The sequence below is a fragment of the Falco biarmicus genome, chromosome 8 (genome assembly GCF_023638135.1).
Source record: "Falco biarmicus isolate bFalBia1 chromosome 8, bFalBia1.pri, whole genome shotgun sequence".
In the NCBI taxonomy this organism is placed as follows: domain Eukaryota; kingdom Metazoa; phylum Chordata; class Aves; order Falconiformes; family Falconidae; genus Falco; species Falco biarmicus.
The window spans coordinates 44,315,596-44,335,301 of NC_079295.1; the positions used below are offsets into that span (position 1 = coordinate 44,315,596).

General features: G+C 41.3%; 1 protein-coding gene across 1 annotated transcript; it reads left to right on the plus strand.

Moving 5' to 3' along the window:
• The first annotated feature begins 10,302 nt into the window (after nucleotides 1–10,302).
• Nucleotides 10,303–19,072, plus strand: DAPL1 (death associated protein like 1). The gene is made up of 4 exons (XM_056350025.1): nucleotides 10,303–10,440; nucleotides 14,604–14,691; nucleotides 17,186–17,249; nucleotides 18,799–19,072. Exons 1-4 carry the CDS (start codon nucleotides 10,383–10,385, stop codon nucleotides 18,916–18,918), a joined length of 330 nt encoding a protein of 109 aa, XP_056206000.1. The 5' UTR covers nucleotides 10,303–10,382; the 3' UTR covers nucleotides 18,919–19,072.
• Nucleotides 19,073–19,706: the final 634 nt, after the last annotated feature.

Below are 19,706 nucleotides of genomic sequence, written 5' to 3' on the forward strand. Positions count from 1 at the left end.
TTCAGAAAATCCTACTGAGTAACAGTTCACAGTAGGGTTATTTTAGAATTAGGCATTAATGACAGAACAAGTTTCATACATAGTAAGAAAAATCATTGATGAATGCTACCTTTGAAACTAGGTCCTTTGTTGTTTCCAGTGTGTACTTCTCTCCAGCTTTTGCAGGGCTTTCCATCAGCCATGCTACCTTGATATTGATCTGAGGCAATAAAAGCAGTATAAGAAAACATGCTAGCTGTTCACATGTCCTCATTGTCAATAGCAGTAGTTAAATCGAATGTACCATATTTCATTAACACTCTGTCACTAAGTTGTTGGTTTCTTATTTAAGAAGGAAAATAATTACAATGAACTCTATATAGGAAATTACGTAAAATCACACAGGAAAAAACTGTTTGTGCCATCCAGTGCTGGAAAATTGCTAACTGAAGCCTTTAACTGAAGCCTGTGACAACTAATTATATGTATTTAATATATTAAGCAACCAAGAAAAATAATGGATGCTCCTAGTTCACTGCAGGGTTGAATGCTATTTTCATTGGTATAAAATTTTATCACTAATGTTACCACTTTGAAAATATATGTCACAGTCACTTTATGGACATTCTGTATTAATTAAGGGTGAAAGTACAGTGCTACTGAAGGCAAAAAGACTTCATTGTGACTGAAGATTTAACTTCATACCACAGCTTTTCAAAGAGCAAATAAAATTCATGCTAGATTTTCTGAGTGACAAAATGGGATCTTTTGGCTGAAGCGATGAAACACTTGATAACTTAGACATTATGAAAGGTGGGTATTTTTAATAAGTTCTGTTAATATTTTATAACGTTATGTAGTATAACTCCTTCTTATTAGTATGCATTAGGTAATTTAGAGTGTGTTTGCTAAAAGCTGCACTGTTGTATTTTTGAAGTGTGACAGTAAGTTGTAGCAGGCCTGGAAACAAAGGGGGGGTTTGAAACATTTTTTTGAGATATATACATATAGCTCACAACAGAGAGAAAGTATCTGTATCTAGCAGCCAACAGTCTTCCGGGCTTGATTTCGGAGGACAAGTAACTCATTGGTATGCTGCATGTGTATTTTGGATACTATGCATCCAAACTAATTAGAGTATTTGGAAACTGTCTAGGGTTTTAATGGATTCTTTCTCACACATTAAGAATAAAAGCTCATGAGTATCACCATGGCCTTTTTGTATCAGTGCCAACGTACTCAGTAAAAGTTGTCCTCTTTAAGCAATAATGAATAATAAAGCAGGTTTGGTACACTGAAATGGGGCGGGGGTGGGTGTGGAGCATTGCCTAAACTACTCAAGATCACAGCCATTGCTCCTTCAGCACTAAAGCACTATTTAGTTATGTCATATTTAGGTTTTCAAAAGTGAACTGTGATGTTTTTCAGTTGGATAGGCTGATTCTGGCCTCACTACCAGGCCCAGCACGGGTTCTGGACAGCCCCTAGCTCCATCCAGGTGCCGAACTGGGCCCAGCTCCACTGGGCGGCAGTCCCCATCTCCCACCGGGCCAGGCGTTCCTGGGGACACTCCAGCTTCCACAGCTCCACAGCACGTCACAAACTGCTGGCAACAGTCCTGTCTAAACCCAGTATACCCGTGTAACAGAAAAGATAGCTGCAGAATGGATTTAGAGTTGCCCATGACTCTCATTTGGGCCACTTCAGATAGTAAAATCGTCTGGATAAAGAGTCGACGTATGCATGTCTTAAATTCTAGCTTCTTTCAATCACAACTAGGGTGCATTTCTGCACTATGCTTGCTGGATTGTCCATTTCTAAACTTAGAAATACAAAGTTATGTCCAAAAGATTGCAATTCAAATAGAAGATTTAAATCAAACCCCTATAACAGTGGTCTCCAGACTTTTTTGATTGTGCATACAAGTAAGTAAAAAAATTTTTGAGCTCACACACCCAATAGATGTATATTAATGTATAAATTATATACATGTACCACTGTGCTAAAAAGCACATTATAAACCACACAAAAATAGAAATTAAAAAAGGATAATGTTTTAAAAATAATTTATTAAGGTACAATAAACCTTTTTGCTCTAGCAAAATTAATAATGGACAATAATAATAATAACAATAATTACAATACTAATTATAGCAAGAGCTATATGATTGGATATGCTACATTATTTTTTAAAATATTGGTGTAACACTTTGTGATAATAGTAATTGGAATCATTTTAAGTTCAGTTTGTTTTGATACTTGGTTTCAACGGCTGTCATAGCTGAAAAAAAAACCAACACCAAGACACACAAAAACAGGCAGATCTAAATGGAAGTAGCGTGTTGTTGGCAGTGCCTGTTGAATCATGATACTCATTTTTCATTCCCATCCGCTAATTATGCAAAGGCTTTTATTTTCTTGAAATTTGGCTAGTAAATTTTCACCTTCCCTGATGTTAATCAGTTGTTAATTAGTTGCGAACTAATAGGAAGGTGTTGCATTTTTATATTTTTAACACAAGTGTTCAAAACCCACTGAAACACTTCATTTGGAAGTTTTTTAAATAGATTAGGAATTTCTGTTTCCAAGTTTTTTAAGTGTACAGCTATGAGAGTTTTATAGGTGACACATCATTTTTGGCACAATAATTTCCAAACATCTGCTTTCAAAATGCTCTCTTCACAGCACCAGTTTATTTCAAAGAGCAGTTACTTTCTCACTCATTGTTGAAGTGTCTGTTTTACCTTGAAGGGACATGCTAAGTGTGTTTATTTTTCTGAAAATGTTAGCCAGGTTACACACTACTGACAGCCACTTATCACAGAAAAGGTAAACGCATAACTTTCAGTCTGAGAACTCTCTAATGCACTTTGCCATGAGGTAACAAGCGAACCTCTGTGTGGTACAAAAGATTGTTATGGTTGCTCCCCACCTCATTCTACTACATAAAGGTCTTCTTGTTATAAAATTAACCACGTTGATGACATCCTCTAGCACCCTTGAACTTCTTTGTTGCAATAGCTTACCTATGAATGATGCAGCAAATTAATTTCATGTGTGGTGCAATCACAGCAAGCTTACCCTAGAATTATACTTTTAATCCAAAGCAGCCACTCCAGCTGTGGTTACACTTACATGTTCTTTCCATAAAACATCGCTTTAGTTAAAGAACTCATTTGCTGTTGAGAATGTATAAAGTATATCTTTCCTTCAGTGGTTCATAAAAAAGTAGTTCTACTGTACATCATTACTGAAACAAAATCTAGCATTACCATAAGCTGAAAACATGTTAGAAATACCTGTACTTTCAGCCAACTGCACAGCAACGCCCCCACAGCACACATGTCCTAACACTTGTTTCTTCAAATATTCAGCAATGTTTTCCATGTATCTTCCAACAGCACTTCCTAACAAAGGAATGCATCTTACTTTGTCTCCATGAGCCTTCCACATACTACTTCAGCCATTTTTAGCATGACAGAAAAAAAGAGTTTCCCCAATGGCATGTGCCTTTTTGTCTTCCACTGTTAAGTATCTGGGCTGGTTTTGGCTGGGGCACAGTTAGTTTTCCTCACAGTAGCTGGCATGGGGCTATGTTTTGGATCTGTGCTGGAAAGAGCGTTGATAGCACAGGGATGTTTTAGTTATCGCTGAGTGGTGCTTGCGCAGCCTCAAGGGGTTTTCTGCCCCTCACCCCTCCGCACCAGCGAGCTGGCTGGGGGGGCACAAGGAGCTGGGGAGGACACAGCTGGGACAGCTGACCCCAACTGACCCAAGGGATTGTTAAAGGAAAAATTCACACTGACGCGGGTACCACTAGACTTGCTTTAATCACAACTCAGAGTTGGGCCACCACCTCAGTGAGTGGCAGAGAGCAAATGGATACAGCACAGTTTATATACACTTATCAAATTGTTAGTCAATGTCCAAAGTTTATAGAAGTTTCCTTTGGTCTTGCCAGTTCTGCGAATCCATCACCTGACCCTGTCCCAGTTGATTCATCTATTCAGTTCCAGTCTCTGCCTCGGTTCCAAGCTCCTCCTCGGATCATCATCTTTCTTCCTGCTTTAACTCACACACTCCTTCAAGCACGCTTAGTCTTCGAACAAGCAATTCCTATTCACAGATACTGATTTTTCCTAAAAACACCTGCGTTTCTGAGAGTACCTGTGTACACAAATTAATCATCTGTTGTTTCTCTGTTCTCCCACTGATTAACCTGACAAAGTTTTAAACCAGCCTTGGATTAGGGCTATACAAGGGACAAGGCCTGGTTCTGTCATTTAGCAGCTTCAACACTTTAAATTTCTTAATTTAAAATACATTTTCTTTAACAATTCCTTCCTTTTGTTTTTTCATTGCATACCTGCAATACTTTAATAGCTAACATATTTATTTCCAAGTTCTTTCATGTAATTTTGCTACTAAGACAGTCACACACGTCACACAACATTGCATTAATACAATCACAGACACAACTATAAAAATCACAACAGTTATTATAATGATCAGTTTCTTTAACCATGTTGATAGGTTAGGGAACCAAGATGTTAATTCTTTGATACCAATATGCATGGTTTCTCAAATCCAAAAAAGAATTTTGCAAATACAATAAACATTGGGTTACCTGTTCATCTCCACGCAACAAACTTGTCTTCAATCGGACATAAGTTCCCAGTACTGCTATAATCCTTCCAAAAATAATTTCTGCCGGAGAAACTCCAGTTGGCTACCTGGGAGTATTTCCTATATTCCATAAAACTAAATTTAAAGCTTCAGGCCATTTTAACCCAGTCTGTTTACAAACTTTGACTAATTTCTCTTTGAGAGTTCTATTCATCCTCTCTACCTGGTCCTGAGGATTCTGGATGACAGGGAGTATGTAATTGTGATGGAATTCCTAATGAATGATAAATTTTTACTAATACAGCTGCAGAAAAGTGAGCTCCCCTGTCAGAATCAGTTACCTGGAACTCCATATCTAGGAATAATTTCCTTCAAGAGAGCTTTAGTAACTGCTTTTGGGTCATTTTTCCAAGTAGGGAAAGCTTCCACCCACACTAACAATTGATCAACAACAAGTAGGTATGTGAACCCCATTACTTCAGGCATTTCGGCATAATCAGGCTGAAGATTTTGAAAAGGATATGTTGCTGGAGGTCACTTTCCCAGCAGTGTCTTCATTCTTAAAGAGGCAGATTCTTTACACAGTCAACAGCTCTCCCAAATTCTTTTAGCTGCTGCATAAATTCCAGGCACTGCCCACAATCGTTGGATTTTGAGAGCAATGTTTTCTGGTCCTCCATGAGATCTATCATGTTGACAGTGAGTGATAGGTAGTAAATACCTCTTTGGAAGTAGCGGTTTACTTCCTAATAGCCACTGTCCATCACATTATTGTGCTCCCAATTTCTCCCAAGTTTGTCTGTCTTCTGCAGGTAGATCTTCGTAGAGATGAGTTACATCTGGGAGTTCAGCCTTATCCTGTTCAGTCAGAATCAGAGTCATTGCTCAAATCACCTGCCGTGCAGCAGCTTTTGCTGCGTGATCAGCCAAAGCATTTCCTTGAGATGTACTGTCTCAGGGGTTAGTATAAGCCTTTACATAAATCACTGCCGATTCTGTGGGCAGTTGGATGGCCTCTAACAATTCTTTAATTAAAGTTCTCTGTGCTATGGTCTTACCTGAGGAGGTAAGAAACCCACGCTTCTTCCATAGCATACCTGTAGCATGACAAACTCCAAATTCATACTGAGAATCCGTGTAAAGGTTAACTCGTGGTCCAAGTGCATATTTTGCAGCCTCAGTGAGAGCAACAATTTCTGCACCTTGTGCGCCTAGATTGGGAGATAAAGGTCCAGCCAATAAAACTTTATTTTTTGTGGTAACTGCATATCCAGTACAGTGCCAGCCATCTTCATAGTGTGATGGTTCATCTGTAAAAAGACTTGAATCTGGATTATCTAAAGGTTGATCTGTTAAATCGTCTCACGGCTTACTCGTTGTGCTTCCCACTTGTTCACAATTGTGACCATCTTTTTCTCCCTCTGTAGGCAGTGGCATTAAGGTAGCTGGATGAAGGTTATTACATCTTTCAAGTTTCACATTGTCTGCAGGTAAAAGCACTACTTCATATCTATGTGCCTTTTGTGGAGAAAGCGCTTTTTTCTGCATATTGTTTCAAAAGTATTTCTACTTCATGGGGTACACATATTGTTGCAGGGGTCCCAGGACAGTAGCCCATGTTCTTTCCACTACTTGGCAGCAGTTGCTATAGCCCGTATACAAAGTGGAGTTCTTTCAATTACTGGATCTAGAGTACAAGAATAAGCTGTTGTAGACAAAGTTGTAATTTGGATCTCTATCCTATGCACCTGTGTACACAAATTGATCATCTGTTGTTTCTCTGTTCTCCCACTGATTAACTTGACTAAGTTTTAAACCAGCCTTGGGTTAGGGCTATACAAGGGACGAGGCCTGGTTCTGCCACTTAGCAGCTTCAGCACTCTAAATTTCTTAATTCAAAATACATTTTCTTTAGCAGGATATTCCATACTGTATGACATCATGGCTCAGCATATAAAGCTGTGGGAAGAAGAAGGAAAGGGGGGTGGGGTGGGGATGTTCAAAGTGATGGTGTTTGCCTTCCCAAGTCACCGTTACACTGCTGCCCTGGAGATGGCTGAATACCAGCCTGCCGATGGGAAGTGGTGAATGACTTCCTTGTTTTGCTCTGCTTGTGTCTGTAGCTTTCGCTTTACCTATTAAACTGTCTTTTATCTCAGCCCATGAGTCTTCTGTTACTCTTTCCATCCTCTTCCCCATCCCACCACAGGGAGAGCGAGTGTGTGGGCTTAGTTGCCAGCTGGGGTTAAACCACGACAGTAAGAAACCTCAAAAAGGCTTTTAAAGATTTACAGTTTTTAGTGAAATTATGTATGTGCTTGTGTATAACATGACTTTCAAAAAAATCACTGAAAAGCTGTAGAGGTTTATCTTTATTTTCTGGATGCTTCATTTTTAAATGTTTCGCTAACTGAGGTCTTTATACTATCATTAGCTATTATATCAGGGTACAACACACAATTAGGATGAGGTTCTTCATTACTGATAGCAGATGTAAATCCGTATTTCAGCTTTTTGATAATTTAATTTTTTTTTGGCTGATTTCTCCTCAGATCTCATTAGATCATCACTGCTTTTACCGTGTAACGTGGCTGATGAGCTCGTACTAGGAGTAGATGAAGTGTCAGCTCTGCCATTTTCTTGTTGTTCACTTGTGCTTGCATCATCGCCTTCAACCGGTGGATTCTTTGCAGGAATCTTTTTGACCACTTGATCATTTTGCAAGCGTTATTTTAGTGACACCTAGATAATATAATCCATAAATCCACTCGACCAGGCAGACACAAACTGCAATACATCACAATCCACCGAAAGTGGGCACACAAACAAGGGCACTGCTGTGAACACCTCTGCACTGTGAACAGCTGCCCTGCCTCCAGGAGACATTGTTACCATCCATGGCACAGGGTCGTCTCACATACAGACCAAGTGAGGGAATCAGTGTCAAGTTGTATATTAAATACTAGTAAAGCATAATTTTTTAAAAATAGAATAAATAGAAGTTCTAAAATTATCTTTTATGCACACCAGCAGATCAGTCCTGCACACCCCAGGGCTGCACACACCTCACTTGGGAGACCACCACCCTAGACAATGGATGAGCAATGACTAGTCTGTTACCAACTTGTTTCCAAGTCAACTGGGTGATTTCTTTTATAATAAACTAACTTGATCTTCCAAATGTCTTGTTTAAGATGGCAAAGTTCAGCCTTCATTCTCCAAGGGATTTGGAAAACCTATTTTTACAATATTAATGTGGCTTCACCCAGCAGCTTTGTTCATGCCCTTTCTTGGAACTTCTGCCTTTACTGTTCATGCCATTTCCCTGCTGTATTTATGACACGCTAGTTCATTAACATGTAAGTTATTGCATCTTAAACAAAAATGCAATTTCACTAAGGTATAGGCAGCAGGAGCAGAATAACTCTTCAAGAGAAAGATCTTCTAATGTAAATTGTATCAGTAATGCAGTAGTAATAGGAGATGGTAAAATCATAAAATAATGCAGAAGGAGGTACTGCGAGGTATTTTTAATGTTTTCGATTTTTTAGCAGGTTCTTAGGAAAAATGGAAGGGAGGATCATTTTGATAACTGACAATAAACTAGGGCTTGTGTTAGCATGCAATGAACAGAAGACAAATTGGTCATGATGATACATCAAGGCTTAAAAATGGATAGTAAAAAAATTTTTTTTAATTGCCTTTGTTGTGTAAAACAAACATATGTTCAAGTCATGGGTATTTTTTTTAAAAAAAAGGCATGTGAGTGTCAACATTTTAATTCTATCTCAAGCAGTTATTCATGATTGAAGAGGGTAAGATTTACCTCACTAAATCAAGTTCTACAGTCTTTTGCTTGAAATAAAAAATCACCACATAATTCTTAAAAGGTCTAGCTGTAGCCTTACTGCTAAATGGCTTGCATAAAACTGGGGAGAAAGTTGACTAAAAAAATAATCTCCTGTCATCTCTGTAAAGCTTCTGTATTTCACTGTGGCTTCTGCCAACAAATAAGGATCAGCTGTAAGGGTAAAGTTTTCCCTCAAATATTTGTGCATCTCCTGATCGGTGGAACATAAAGCCTTCAAGCCTTCCCTTGGAGAGCAAAAAGAATTTAGAGGCTTTCTCCCCAGACACTGGTCATGGAAACCTAGCAGACAAATGCACAGTCACATACATCCACACATCAGTATGGGGGTTGTTCACAACTATTATATTAGACATCAGACTTACAATTTGGACCACAGACTTATAGTTGAACTTCGTGTCATTGACAGTTAAAGCCAAGTTCTGCTGCAGCACCACTCAAAAACTCGCAGAGAAACTGATGACCTGGTGTTGTCCCCAAAGAGAATGGTTTCTTCAGTCAGGATACAAGGTCACACACAACTTTACACTAACTTCACTATTTTCATTAGAAGCACTTAGCAGGTGCAGCTGAACAGCAGAGTGAAACACATACATATGAAACACATATTATCACTTAGCAAGAACACAGATGCTGTAATATGACACCTGGTATAATAAATGACATTTTCTTTCTGTACCACTTAAGTCAGCGTTAACTGCACTGACTAAACCAGACTTTTCCTTGACCTGCATACATGTTAGGGCATGTTTCCATGGAATACACAGCCCGAGTGACTGGCTCTGGTTCTGAGGGGATGTGCACTCTGGATGAGATGTCCCGAAGCACTGAGATTCTCTGCTGTCTGCCAGGGGGTGAACTCCTGCTAGAGTCCTTCCGTCAGCTGCAGTAGTAGCAGCTGAGGTACCTCTCTACCAGAAATGGATTTTCGCCAAGTTTAGAGCACCGAACTGTATCTGCAGTCTCTAGTCCTCTGTCAAATGTGGCCCAGAGCAGCCGAGGGGGGTGTCAAAAGTTCTCAGTAACAGGAAGGAGTACATCAAAACACACGAGCTGGATGTGTAAGTTTGGATTCTGTAGGAAACTCAGCTAAAAAATCTAGCAAATCAACAAGAGCAACAATACCATTCTGAAAGCAATAAAAAACTTGACAAGTGAGAAAAATTCTAAGTGAAATACCATAGAAAATAAAGTAGGCTGAAGAAAACTTTAACGTCTACAGCAGTAATTTAAGAAGTTTATGATGAGCAACCATGACAAAGAAAAAGGCATAAAGACAGGGCGACCTGGATGAGAGCTGACTAAGGTGATGGAGGTTTCTACCAGAGGGAGACGGGACAGCAGTCAGTCTGACACTAACTCCTCGCGTAGCTGACTGTCTTCCCTCAGTCACTCCCTCCCCTTCGCCGGACTGACGCGATGCCCTCACGCTGCAGCGCCGCAGCCCGGTTTCTCAGCGCTGCTCCTCGGCCCGCTGCTGCAGGCAGCGCAACACCCCTCTGGCTGCCTGCCACCACCCCTCTGGCTGCCTGCCACCGCCCCGCAGCCACCTCCCACCGCCCCGCAGCCACCGCCCCGCAGCCACCTCCCACCGCCCCGCAGCCACCGCCCCGCAGCCACCGCCCCGCAGCCACCGCCCCGCAGCCACCTCCCACCGCCCCGCAGCCACCGCCCCGCAGCCACCGCCCCGCAGCCACCGCCCCGCAGCCACCTCCCACCGCCCCGCAGCCACCGCCCCGCAGCCACCTCCCACCGCCCCGCAGCCACCTGCCACCGCCCCGCAGCCACCGCCCCGCAGCCACCTCCCACCGCCCCGCAGCCGCCGCCCCTCAGCCGCCGCCCGCACGGGAGCCGCGCCCACGCCCCGCCGCCGTGCCCCGGCGCTGCTCCGCGACTCCCTCGGCCCGCCATGGTGCGAAGAAAGCGCGTTTCGCCGTTCCCGTCGCTGGGCCGGTGCCCTCCCGCAGGTAGGGGCTGAGGCCGCCCCGGGCTCCCGGCGCGGGGAGGCGTGCGCGGCCGCCGCACTCCTGACCGCGGAAAGGGCGCCCCCCGGCCGCGGGGCCCGGGGCGGGCAGAGGGGAGCCGGCTGCTGCCCCGCCGTGCGGCGGCGGCTCTCTGAGGGGGCGCGGCTGCCGCGATCCGCCGCCCTCCGCAAGCACGGCCTCCTGGTAGCGCCTGGCGCCCGCCGGGTCACCGGGCCGGGCCGCGCTGCCCCGCCGCAGCCGGCGTCCCCGCACCCGCGGGCACCTGCGTCGCCCCGCGCCGGGCCTGAGGGACCGTGGGGCGGCCGGGGGCTCGGCGGGGCTGCTCCCGGAGGCCGGCCCTGCCGCGGGGGGAGCTGCTGGAGCGGCCGGGAGACCTGCGCTCGCCCAGGTGTAGGCGTGGAAAGGAGCGCGTCGTGCTCGGCCAGAGCCACCGCGCCTCACGCTGCGCCCGCGCCACTGAATTTAAACTTGACTTCGGGCCTGATAGAGCTGGGTGGTGTGAGGTTCTGCTGCTGTCTTAATCAGAAATGCGTTACCAGTAGGGAGAGAATTAGGCATCAGTGTTCTAATTAATTTTTTTCCTTTTATTTTTACTGTTGCAGTCTTCCTCACCTCCTATCCTGACATGAAAAACTTTCCCACCCTGCACTCTCTGGGAGTTCTTTACCTGACTAAAGCATGCCTTTGAGTCCAGGCTGACGAGCACCCAGCACTGCTCTACACTAACCACTGCTCTACATCGTAAGGATGTGATCCTTAGTATTTAAATGCATGTCTAGGTTTGTTGGAGAGTTTATAAAGGCATACAGAGGGTAACCAGCTCCTGTGCTTGCCTGTCTGTCGGCGGTGTGGAGCTGGTGCCTCAGAGCTCACAGCTAGCGGAGGTACTTGGTTTCCCTCCCGCCCGTACCAGGTGCGCATGCAGAGCTGCCATACGCTGCGCCTGCGGAGCTGCTGTGCAGCTGCTGCCTAGTCCAAGCCAGTTCAGGGGTGTTGTCCCCCAGGTTCATTAGGAGCCTCAGGAACGCCAGGCATAATTTACGTGTCTCATCACACCTCTAAAATCTGGTTTGCTTTCTTGAAAGTATAATATTTTTTTTTTTGAGCATGCTTTTACGTGAATTTGTGAAGTACGTGAAGTAGTTTTTTCACCTTTGCTTGTCTCTAGTCCTTACCTGGATTTTTTCGTCACTGTGTGGCAGGGACAGGTGAATTGCACCTGAAAGGGCCTTTAAACCACTGCAGTGACCTAGTGTAGGTACTGGGTTTTCTTAATTTGCACGACAGTAAACTGTGTCTTGGTAAGGCTTATCTGGCCCTGCAGTGGAGGTCTCTGGCAGAGGAGTGGGGTGGCAGGAATAAGTAGTTTCAGTTGTGCACTTGGTGGACAAAGTGGGTTGAAGATGGGCACCTTTATTCTGACCACAGTATTCACAAGTGACCTAGGGACTCAGGAGAGCTCAGTGCCTTTGTTTTACGTTTGGGTTTTGGTTTATTTGGTTGTTTGGTGGTTGGTTGGTTGGTGTTTTTTGGAGGGGAGGGAAGAAGGGGGGTGATCCTCCTTCCTTCCTTTCTTTAAAAGTATATGGTGGTTTAAATATGGAAGTTAGTAAAGATTTTGGCCCTTAGTTCTCAACTGTTCAATTACATGGCTTACAGGGCACTTACCAAAATCCCAAAATTGAACTCTGTACTAAAATTTTGATATCTGTCTTGCTTGCTTTATTTCAAGGCAATTTGCAAAACATTTTTCTGGTGCCTTCCAGGAGCATCCATGTTTAACTCTTACACTGCCATGGATGTGTATGAGCAGGTTTGACCGCTGCTAATAGCAGCTGTTTTCAGGACAGTGGAAAGATTGAGATAAGTTTGCATTATTTCTAATCATTATACATAACTTTCTTCTGTGGGCTTGTTGAAAGTAGATACTATTCCTGATTGGCCACTTAAATGTTTAAATATCTATTCCCATTTGGGGTATCTCTCTCCTCTCCCCCCCCCCCCCAACACTCCCCCCCCAACACTCCCTTGTGCTTTTTCTAAAGCTTCATAGTGTTAAAACGTTGTTGCTTCCCTGTGCATCTGGATCTTTTCACCCTGCTAAATTAAAAAACATGAAAAACACTTGCATCTAGAAATCACCAATCCTGCACATGTGTGCTTAGTGAAGGTCCCAAACCAAAAGTCATGGATCCAGGTTCAGTTATGTTTTTTTATCTACATCCAAACTTTTAGCTGAGTTCCCATTTGCAGTTTGACTCTTAAGAAGCCAAAAAATCTAAGCACCTAACAAGCTGTAGAAGAATTCTTGGGATAATTAGCATTGGTGTTTTGATGAATGTTTTATAGAGGGAACATGATGTCAAGAAAACATCAGTCTAAGACCTTGAAATATTCCATGAGTTTTTGTGGTTTGTGTCTTTTTTTTCCCCCTTTCTTTCTTTCTTTTTTTTTTCTCATTCTTACCTAAAGATGCCTCTCATGTTATCTCTCGCATTCAAAGACAAGGGTTTCACACCTTGTGAGCTGAGGGTATTTAGAATCTTGGTTCTCTTTACTGGTAGATAATTGGAAATGGTTGACACTTCCATTTCAGAGGAGACTTTTCATTTTGCAGGTAGACTCCCAGAATAATTCGGTTTAGTCTATTTAGTCTGTATTTGCAGCTGTATTTGTCTGTATTTGCAGCTATAAGGTGGCTAGGGGATTCATTTGCTGCTTATACAGCAGTGTAATTAACTGTATGTATGTAATTTTGAAAAGAAAATCCAAGTCTAGTTGCAGAAATCCAGCACTGTAAGGCTGCTTTGGATATGTCTGAAGGAGAATTCTTATTTGTTAAACTAAACCTGCAACCAGGAGGTACAAGGTGAGTAGTCAGATTTGGTAGAAAATGGGAGTTGCTTACAGATGGACACATCAGCTTCCCTGAAATGGCCAAATACATGTCTCGTGCTATTTAATGGAGTAATTCTTTAAACTTTTTTCTCCGTTCCCTATTCACTTCTGCCCCCAAATATTTGAGCTTGAAAACTCCAGTCTTGATTATTCATGATAAGAGTAAGAACCTTGCTGTAAGGCAACACAACTTCTTCAAACTGAGAAATGCATACCAAGTTTATTCTTTCTTACTCCCACAATTTTGAAACTTAAAGTACCCTAATGAAGAAAGTATTTCTTTTAACAAGATGTTTTAGATAACTTTATATGTTCTTTGTTCAGAACTGAATTTTCTGACATGTCTCAGAACTTGAATTGTTATTGTTAGGTTGTCTGTAGCTTAATTAGTGCTAATTGGTTTTGTGATTGGCAGATATCTTAACAAAATATAATTAAACATGTTGGGACACAAGTACAAGATAAGTATGCAGCTGGTTCTTATCTGCATTATTAGGTTTATTCTAGAATACCTTATGTAATGAATTTGTCTGTGAAGATCATAATTTGTGTTCTGCTAGCATCAGATCTTTCCCACAGAACAATGCAGCTCTCAAAAGAACATGGAAAAGGGCTCAAATACAATATACTTTCTGCTGTCAGGACATTGACTAAAAAGCACATGATGAAAGCTTAAAGCTAAGCCAGTTCTGAAGGTTATAATTATAATAATCAAAGCTGATCACCAATAGGACAGTTGCACCCATCCATGGGACGTGGTTTAGTGGTAGACTTGGCAGTGTCGCTCTTTTAGGCTTTTCTAGCTTAAATGATTCTATGATGAAACCTTTATTGCTGATAGTGGCATTGTTAAAAAATGTGAAAGTGTGTAGAGGCTTGTTTGGTTTGTTTTTTTTTTAATTTTAAATGGAAACTATTACATCTGAGATTTAGGGGGGAAGAATGCGTATTAACATACTAAGGTGTTAAGATTTAATACAGTTAGCAGTTACCAAACCCGCTCTGACATCTTGATTATAGGATTTGGAAGTTCATTTGAGTATGCCATGACATAGAAGTTCAAAGTCTTTGTTGGGTCTTATTTCTGTGTATGTGTGTGTTTAGAAGTGAAGCATGGAGTCAAATACTGAAAGATGATTTCTTGTCAACAATTATCTGGGGTGTATTTTTTCCTTCTCTAAGTGTCCATGATGTAGTATGTAATTCTGTAGATACGCTTTTACATAAATTGCATTTTCTTCTTGCAGTCAAAGCCGGAGGTATGAGAGTTTCTAAAAAGCAAGTAAATGGACCTGTTGAGAAAAATACTAAACTTCCAGGAAAAGAAAAAACAAGGTATTCCACTGCAGGGCTTGTTCCCCCCTGCCCCGTAGTTAAAGTTCATAGGTATTGGGCCGAAGGTTGAAAGCAAAGAGAACTCCATCTCTCAAGAGTTGCATTCTTAAAATAATTTGTGCAATTTATAGATAAAAGTCAACTTTGAGATAATAATTGACTTTAAAAAAAACAACCAACCAACCACAAAGGAAAAAAACACCCCACCGTGCCACCCCCCCCCCCCCCCCCCCCAAAAAAACCCCAACCCTAAGGACAGTGCCTTGTGGTGAAAGACAAAGGCTGAATCCCTTCTCTATCACCATGTGTTATGGAACAGAAATTAAAACGTGTTGCCTACCTGTACCTAATAAAGTAATGGTCAAACAGTTCCAGTGAAATAAAAATTAATTTTAGGCTGTCCTAATTCTGAATTTAAACTCGCACCTTCCCACCTGCCCCGCTCCCCGCAGAGGCTACTGTCTCCTATATAGGCTATATCTCCCATTTCAATCTGAAATCTAATTTGGCTTTTTCTGTTTTTTACTTCATAATGTTACTCAAGCTATTTTGCCCCAAAGTGAAAGCATGCTTCTACTTTTGAATAAGGTAGCAGTGACTAGTTGAAGTGGTCATCAAAACAGGTATTTTCTTCACAGCTTTTTCAAATGAAGACTGTTTTTCTAAAATATATGCACTTTTCTTAGATATCACATAACAAAAAGTTAAGTTGACCAATATAAGGATGAGAGGGTAAACATCTAATGACTTGTGGTGTTCCTCAGATTGCATTACAGTCCAAATCCTAAATGGAACACAGTGCATAAATAGGATTTAAACACTCAGGTGTTTGCTTCTATTGCAATTCTAAACTTTCTCAGTGGCCACCGAGTTCAGATGCTCTTATCTCACCACATACCTTCTTTTTTGCACAAAAAGTTCCCTTTAAGAGCCTGCAATTTTTGGGGGGCCTATCTAGAACTGCATAGTTATTGCAGAGTACCTCACACCTGTCATAACTGCTGTAACAAAATTTTGTTCAAAGGAGCCTGATCCGGTGATTTGCTCTTGGAACAAATCTGCTGTGTCCTGATAGCTGTGACCTTGCTCAGCAAAGAAGTAGTGTACATATTCTCCTCCATATGGTGAATAGGGTATTTGTGAGGAAACGGGAAGCCTGAATTTTAGCCGATTGTCAGTTAAAATTGGTACATATCTTGCTGTGTCACTTGCCTTTACCAGTGAGCTAGATGCTTCCTACTGAAGGCTCATAGGAAAAAGACTTCACAGAAGAGACTTGAGACTTGTGGGGATAGGACAAAATGTGATGATTGAAGTACTGTGAGGAGGCGCATCTAAAATTCCACTCAGCATTGTAACTCCTGTGCGTTTAGTGCCTTTATCCCTCTTGTCAGTGTTGAAAGTAACAAAGTTACTGAAGTTGCTGTGTAATACATGGCATAATAGAATGTAATGTATCATGTTAGTAACTAGATCTCTGCCTGACAGTTTTCTGACAACCTCACTAGTTAACAGAAACTATTCAAAGTTTGGGGTGTTCTTGGGTTTTTGTTGTTGTTCTTTAATAACTTATGTGTGTGTGCATGTGTTTTTCTGGACTTAGAAGGTTTTTCTTTTCATTGATTGCCAGTTATTTGGGTGTAACTTTGCTGCTGTCTTCCATAGTCATAGTTATCACATAAACAGACCTTGAGTAACTTACATTTGTCAGTGTGGCAAGTTGTATCGACTAGTAAATTGAAATTTCAGTAGGAAATGTGTTTTGCCTGTTCCACAGAATCATTAACTTAACGGAAGCACTATCTACTTTTTCAAGAGTCACATTAAAAGGTACCTGGTTCCATGTGTAAGGGTAATAAGGATTTTTTCCAACTCCATTTTAAGATACAGAGGTGTCACTGCAAATAATGGTATCATCAGAAGAATGTGCAATCCACGATTCTTCCTGTTGCTGAACTAAGTTATTTGATATCCACAGTTTATTTGTGGAATACTGGTAGCATGGCTGTTATTCACTGGAATATGAAGATGTTCATGAGATAATCTTGCACAAAAAGTTCTTGCTTGACAAATTGCTTCTGTCAAGAGAGATGCTCCCCGAAAGCAGAGACTCCCATTTTTTTTGTGGGTCGAGATCAGAATCAAGAAAATTACAAAGGCAAATTTTGTAGCTCTGGATATCAGTGCTCAGGTTCTGTGAAGCTGCTCCACAGCGTGCAAAAAAAAAAAAAAAATCCCTTTTGAGATATTTAAGGATATTTTATATGTGCATTTTTGTATATCTAAATAAACAGCCTGCAACACAGATTTTTGCATTGTTCTATTCTGAGGTAGCATACCTTTTCTTAGTGTCATATGTTTTTAAATGTGATTAAAGGTTTTAGCTCCAAAACCTGAATTTCTATTACAAAATGTTTTGTATTGTCTGGAAAATGAAAGTGGCAAGTGTGTCTGTGAGATGGAAATGCTAATTTTTTTTTCTTTTCCTATATAGTGCTATTGCCAGTTTTTCAAAAACTCGGAACATGAGTGTCTTGCTAGCAGGAGTGCTAAGCAAAGTAAGTATGTCTGGAAGAACAAGATGCATGTTTATCAGGGCTTCTCCATACAGCTAACCATAAAAAAAAGTAATCAAAAAGTGCATATTCTTTAAACTGCTGTCATCTGACATTTGTAGGTTTGTCACCTACCACTAAATATTATTAAGGTAATCTCTTTCTTTAGTGGTAGTTGCTAAAATGCTAGATAGCTGAAAAGTAACTAGCCTTTCTTCCTTATTCTGTGGTGTTTGATTCCATTCCTATTTAACACTAGGTAGCCCCAGGGTAGTTATGTGTACCTGTTAAAGTGCAGCAAGATAGTAAGATGTGCCCTTTTTTTAAAGTGACATATTGGCTTTTATTTATTGGAATGTGGGGAACAACTACCAGTGACATAGTAAGTTTGTGGCAGAGCTGGGATTACAAGCCAGAACAAAACCTAGCTGTCAGTTCTTCATCCTACTGTGGAAATAGATTTACCTTCTGTAAGGGTCCAACTTAGAGAAGTGAAAAGATAGCTTCTTGAAGGAGGTGGGCAGTGTCACTAGCAAGTGTGCCATGGATACTGAGATGGTAAGCTAATGTCGAACAGCTTTAAGTGATCCCCGAGACAACAGGCACAGCACGTTCCACTGATGGCACAAATGCAGCTGTTTCACCTGAGGCCTGGCATTAGTCAGGTATCTTCTTGACTTCTCACCTGGAAACACTACAAGATCATTTAAAATTCTGTGTTACAAAACTGTTGATAGACCCTTCTGTTCATCGATATGCTTGTAACTGTTGTCCAGTATCTCTTGCTAGGCTGTTGATGTACTCTTACACCTGTACTGTGCTAGAGCTGATTTAACAAGCAGCTTTTTAATTTTCATGCTAATGTGAAGATCTCATCTATTTTTCATACACTTGCAGTCTTTAGATTCTGAAGCATACAGGAGTTCCTCTTCCATAGAGCTTGGTAAAACATCAGTTGCATCATTTCAACATAAGATTTTATTAACACATGTGTTTATAGCTTTAGTATGTAGATCTCAAATTTCTGCTTAGGCTTGTTTGTAAAGGAGAGCAGGTACAACTTATCCCGTTTCTCTTCCGCTTGTCCCCATCTCCTCGGTTCTGACCTACCATTTCCTTCTCCTGTTAGTTTCCAAAATCTCATATGTGAAGCATCCTCAGTAGATTAGAAAGTGTTATTTAGATGCTGTAATGATGATTATTTGAATCTGGGAGAATAAGTATTTGAAGCAACTTGCTGTTAACTCTGGCATACCGATTGTTTGCTCTGCTTTCCTTTTCTTGACAGCTCATTCTATGAACTACTAAAAAAGGGAGGGGCGGGGGGAATCAATGGTTCACTGAAGGTAATCAGGCCAATACCACTTTGAAAACAGAAATTGTAATTAAATGTACAGAGTCACTGTGGGGTTTAGGTCTTGATCATTTGAACTTTTAGGGGGTTAGGTTTTACTACTGTTTTTAAACTATTTTTATATGATGGAATTTAGGAAGAGAATAGCTGAAAAGCTGTATCCTATCACAATTTATTTCCCCTCCTTTAATGTTACAGATGAGCCACAAAATTAATGCAGCAGCATTACAAGTGGCTCACCAAAAGCCACAGCCTGCCCTGGAGAAGTTCATACTGCCTAAAAGAATGTACGTTATTCAACAGCCACGGAAATGTTAAGATACGTAATAAAATACTCATGTTTACTTAAAAGTGAGTTTCTGTTCTGAATAGCACTTAGCATACTGTGGTAAAATGATCAAAAGCTGTGTGCCCTGTATCTTACTGTATTTCTGTAACTGACAATAAAATACAAGGAGATTTACTAAATGTACTCAGGATTTATTAAAATACTATGGCTTCTGTCTAACCTGGTTTTACTAGTGTAATTACTCAATGCCAAGAACTCTTTTAGCAGCTTCGCTTACTGTGTGAATTTTGACTGAAGTACTGGAAACAGTCAGCCCTCTTTTTTTTTTTTAATGTTTTTTTATTTAATGATAACAAAGCTGAAGTGAACATGATCCTAAGAAAGCAGGTCACAACTGAAAGGCATGGGGTTTTGTTTTAATTTAGGTGTAGGTGTTCCATGCTGAATGTATGCCTTAGGCTTCTTCATAATAAGAAACTTCAGAAAGTCCTGGGAAAGATTTCCATGCAGTGGGAATATTTTTTGTTTTCTTATATTTCTTTCTATAAGGAAGTACAGCTCCTCTACAGAGAGTCCTCTGCTGGGATCCAGACAGTAGGAAGAATAAAGTGAAATCTGTTTGTTTGCTTGTTTGAACCTCTTTTGGGCTGCGGAGGGTGAGTGAAGGAAGTACCTGACTTGGTGTGGAACGTCTGGGACGAGAGGGCCGGTGTGAGGGAGGAGTCAAGGTGCAGAGAATTGGTGATTTGAATATAGTGCTCAAGGTTGGTAGAATGGGAAGTGAGGCTGAGCACCGGCTAGTAGTAGTAGTATCTTT

What these genes read in the sequence shown, in the direction of transcription:
- DAPL1 (XM_056350025.1), top strand. Translation starts at nt 10,383, where the DNA reads ATGGTGCGAAGAAAGCGCGTTTCGCCGTTCCCGTCGCTGGGCCGGTGC. An exon ending in GGGCCGGTGCCCTCCCGCAG is followed by an intron (nt 10,441 to 14,603) that starts GTAGGGGCTGAG and finishes TTCTTCTTGCAG; the next exon opens with TCAAAGCCGGAGGTATGAGA. An exon ending in TAGCAGGAGTGCTAAGCAAA is followed by an intron (nt 17,250 to 18,798) that starts GTAAGTATGTCT and finishes TTAATGTTACAG; the next exon opens with ATGAGCCACAAAATTAATGC.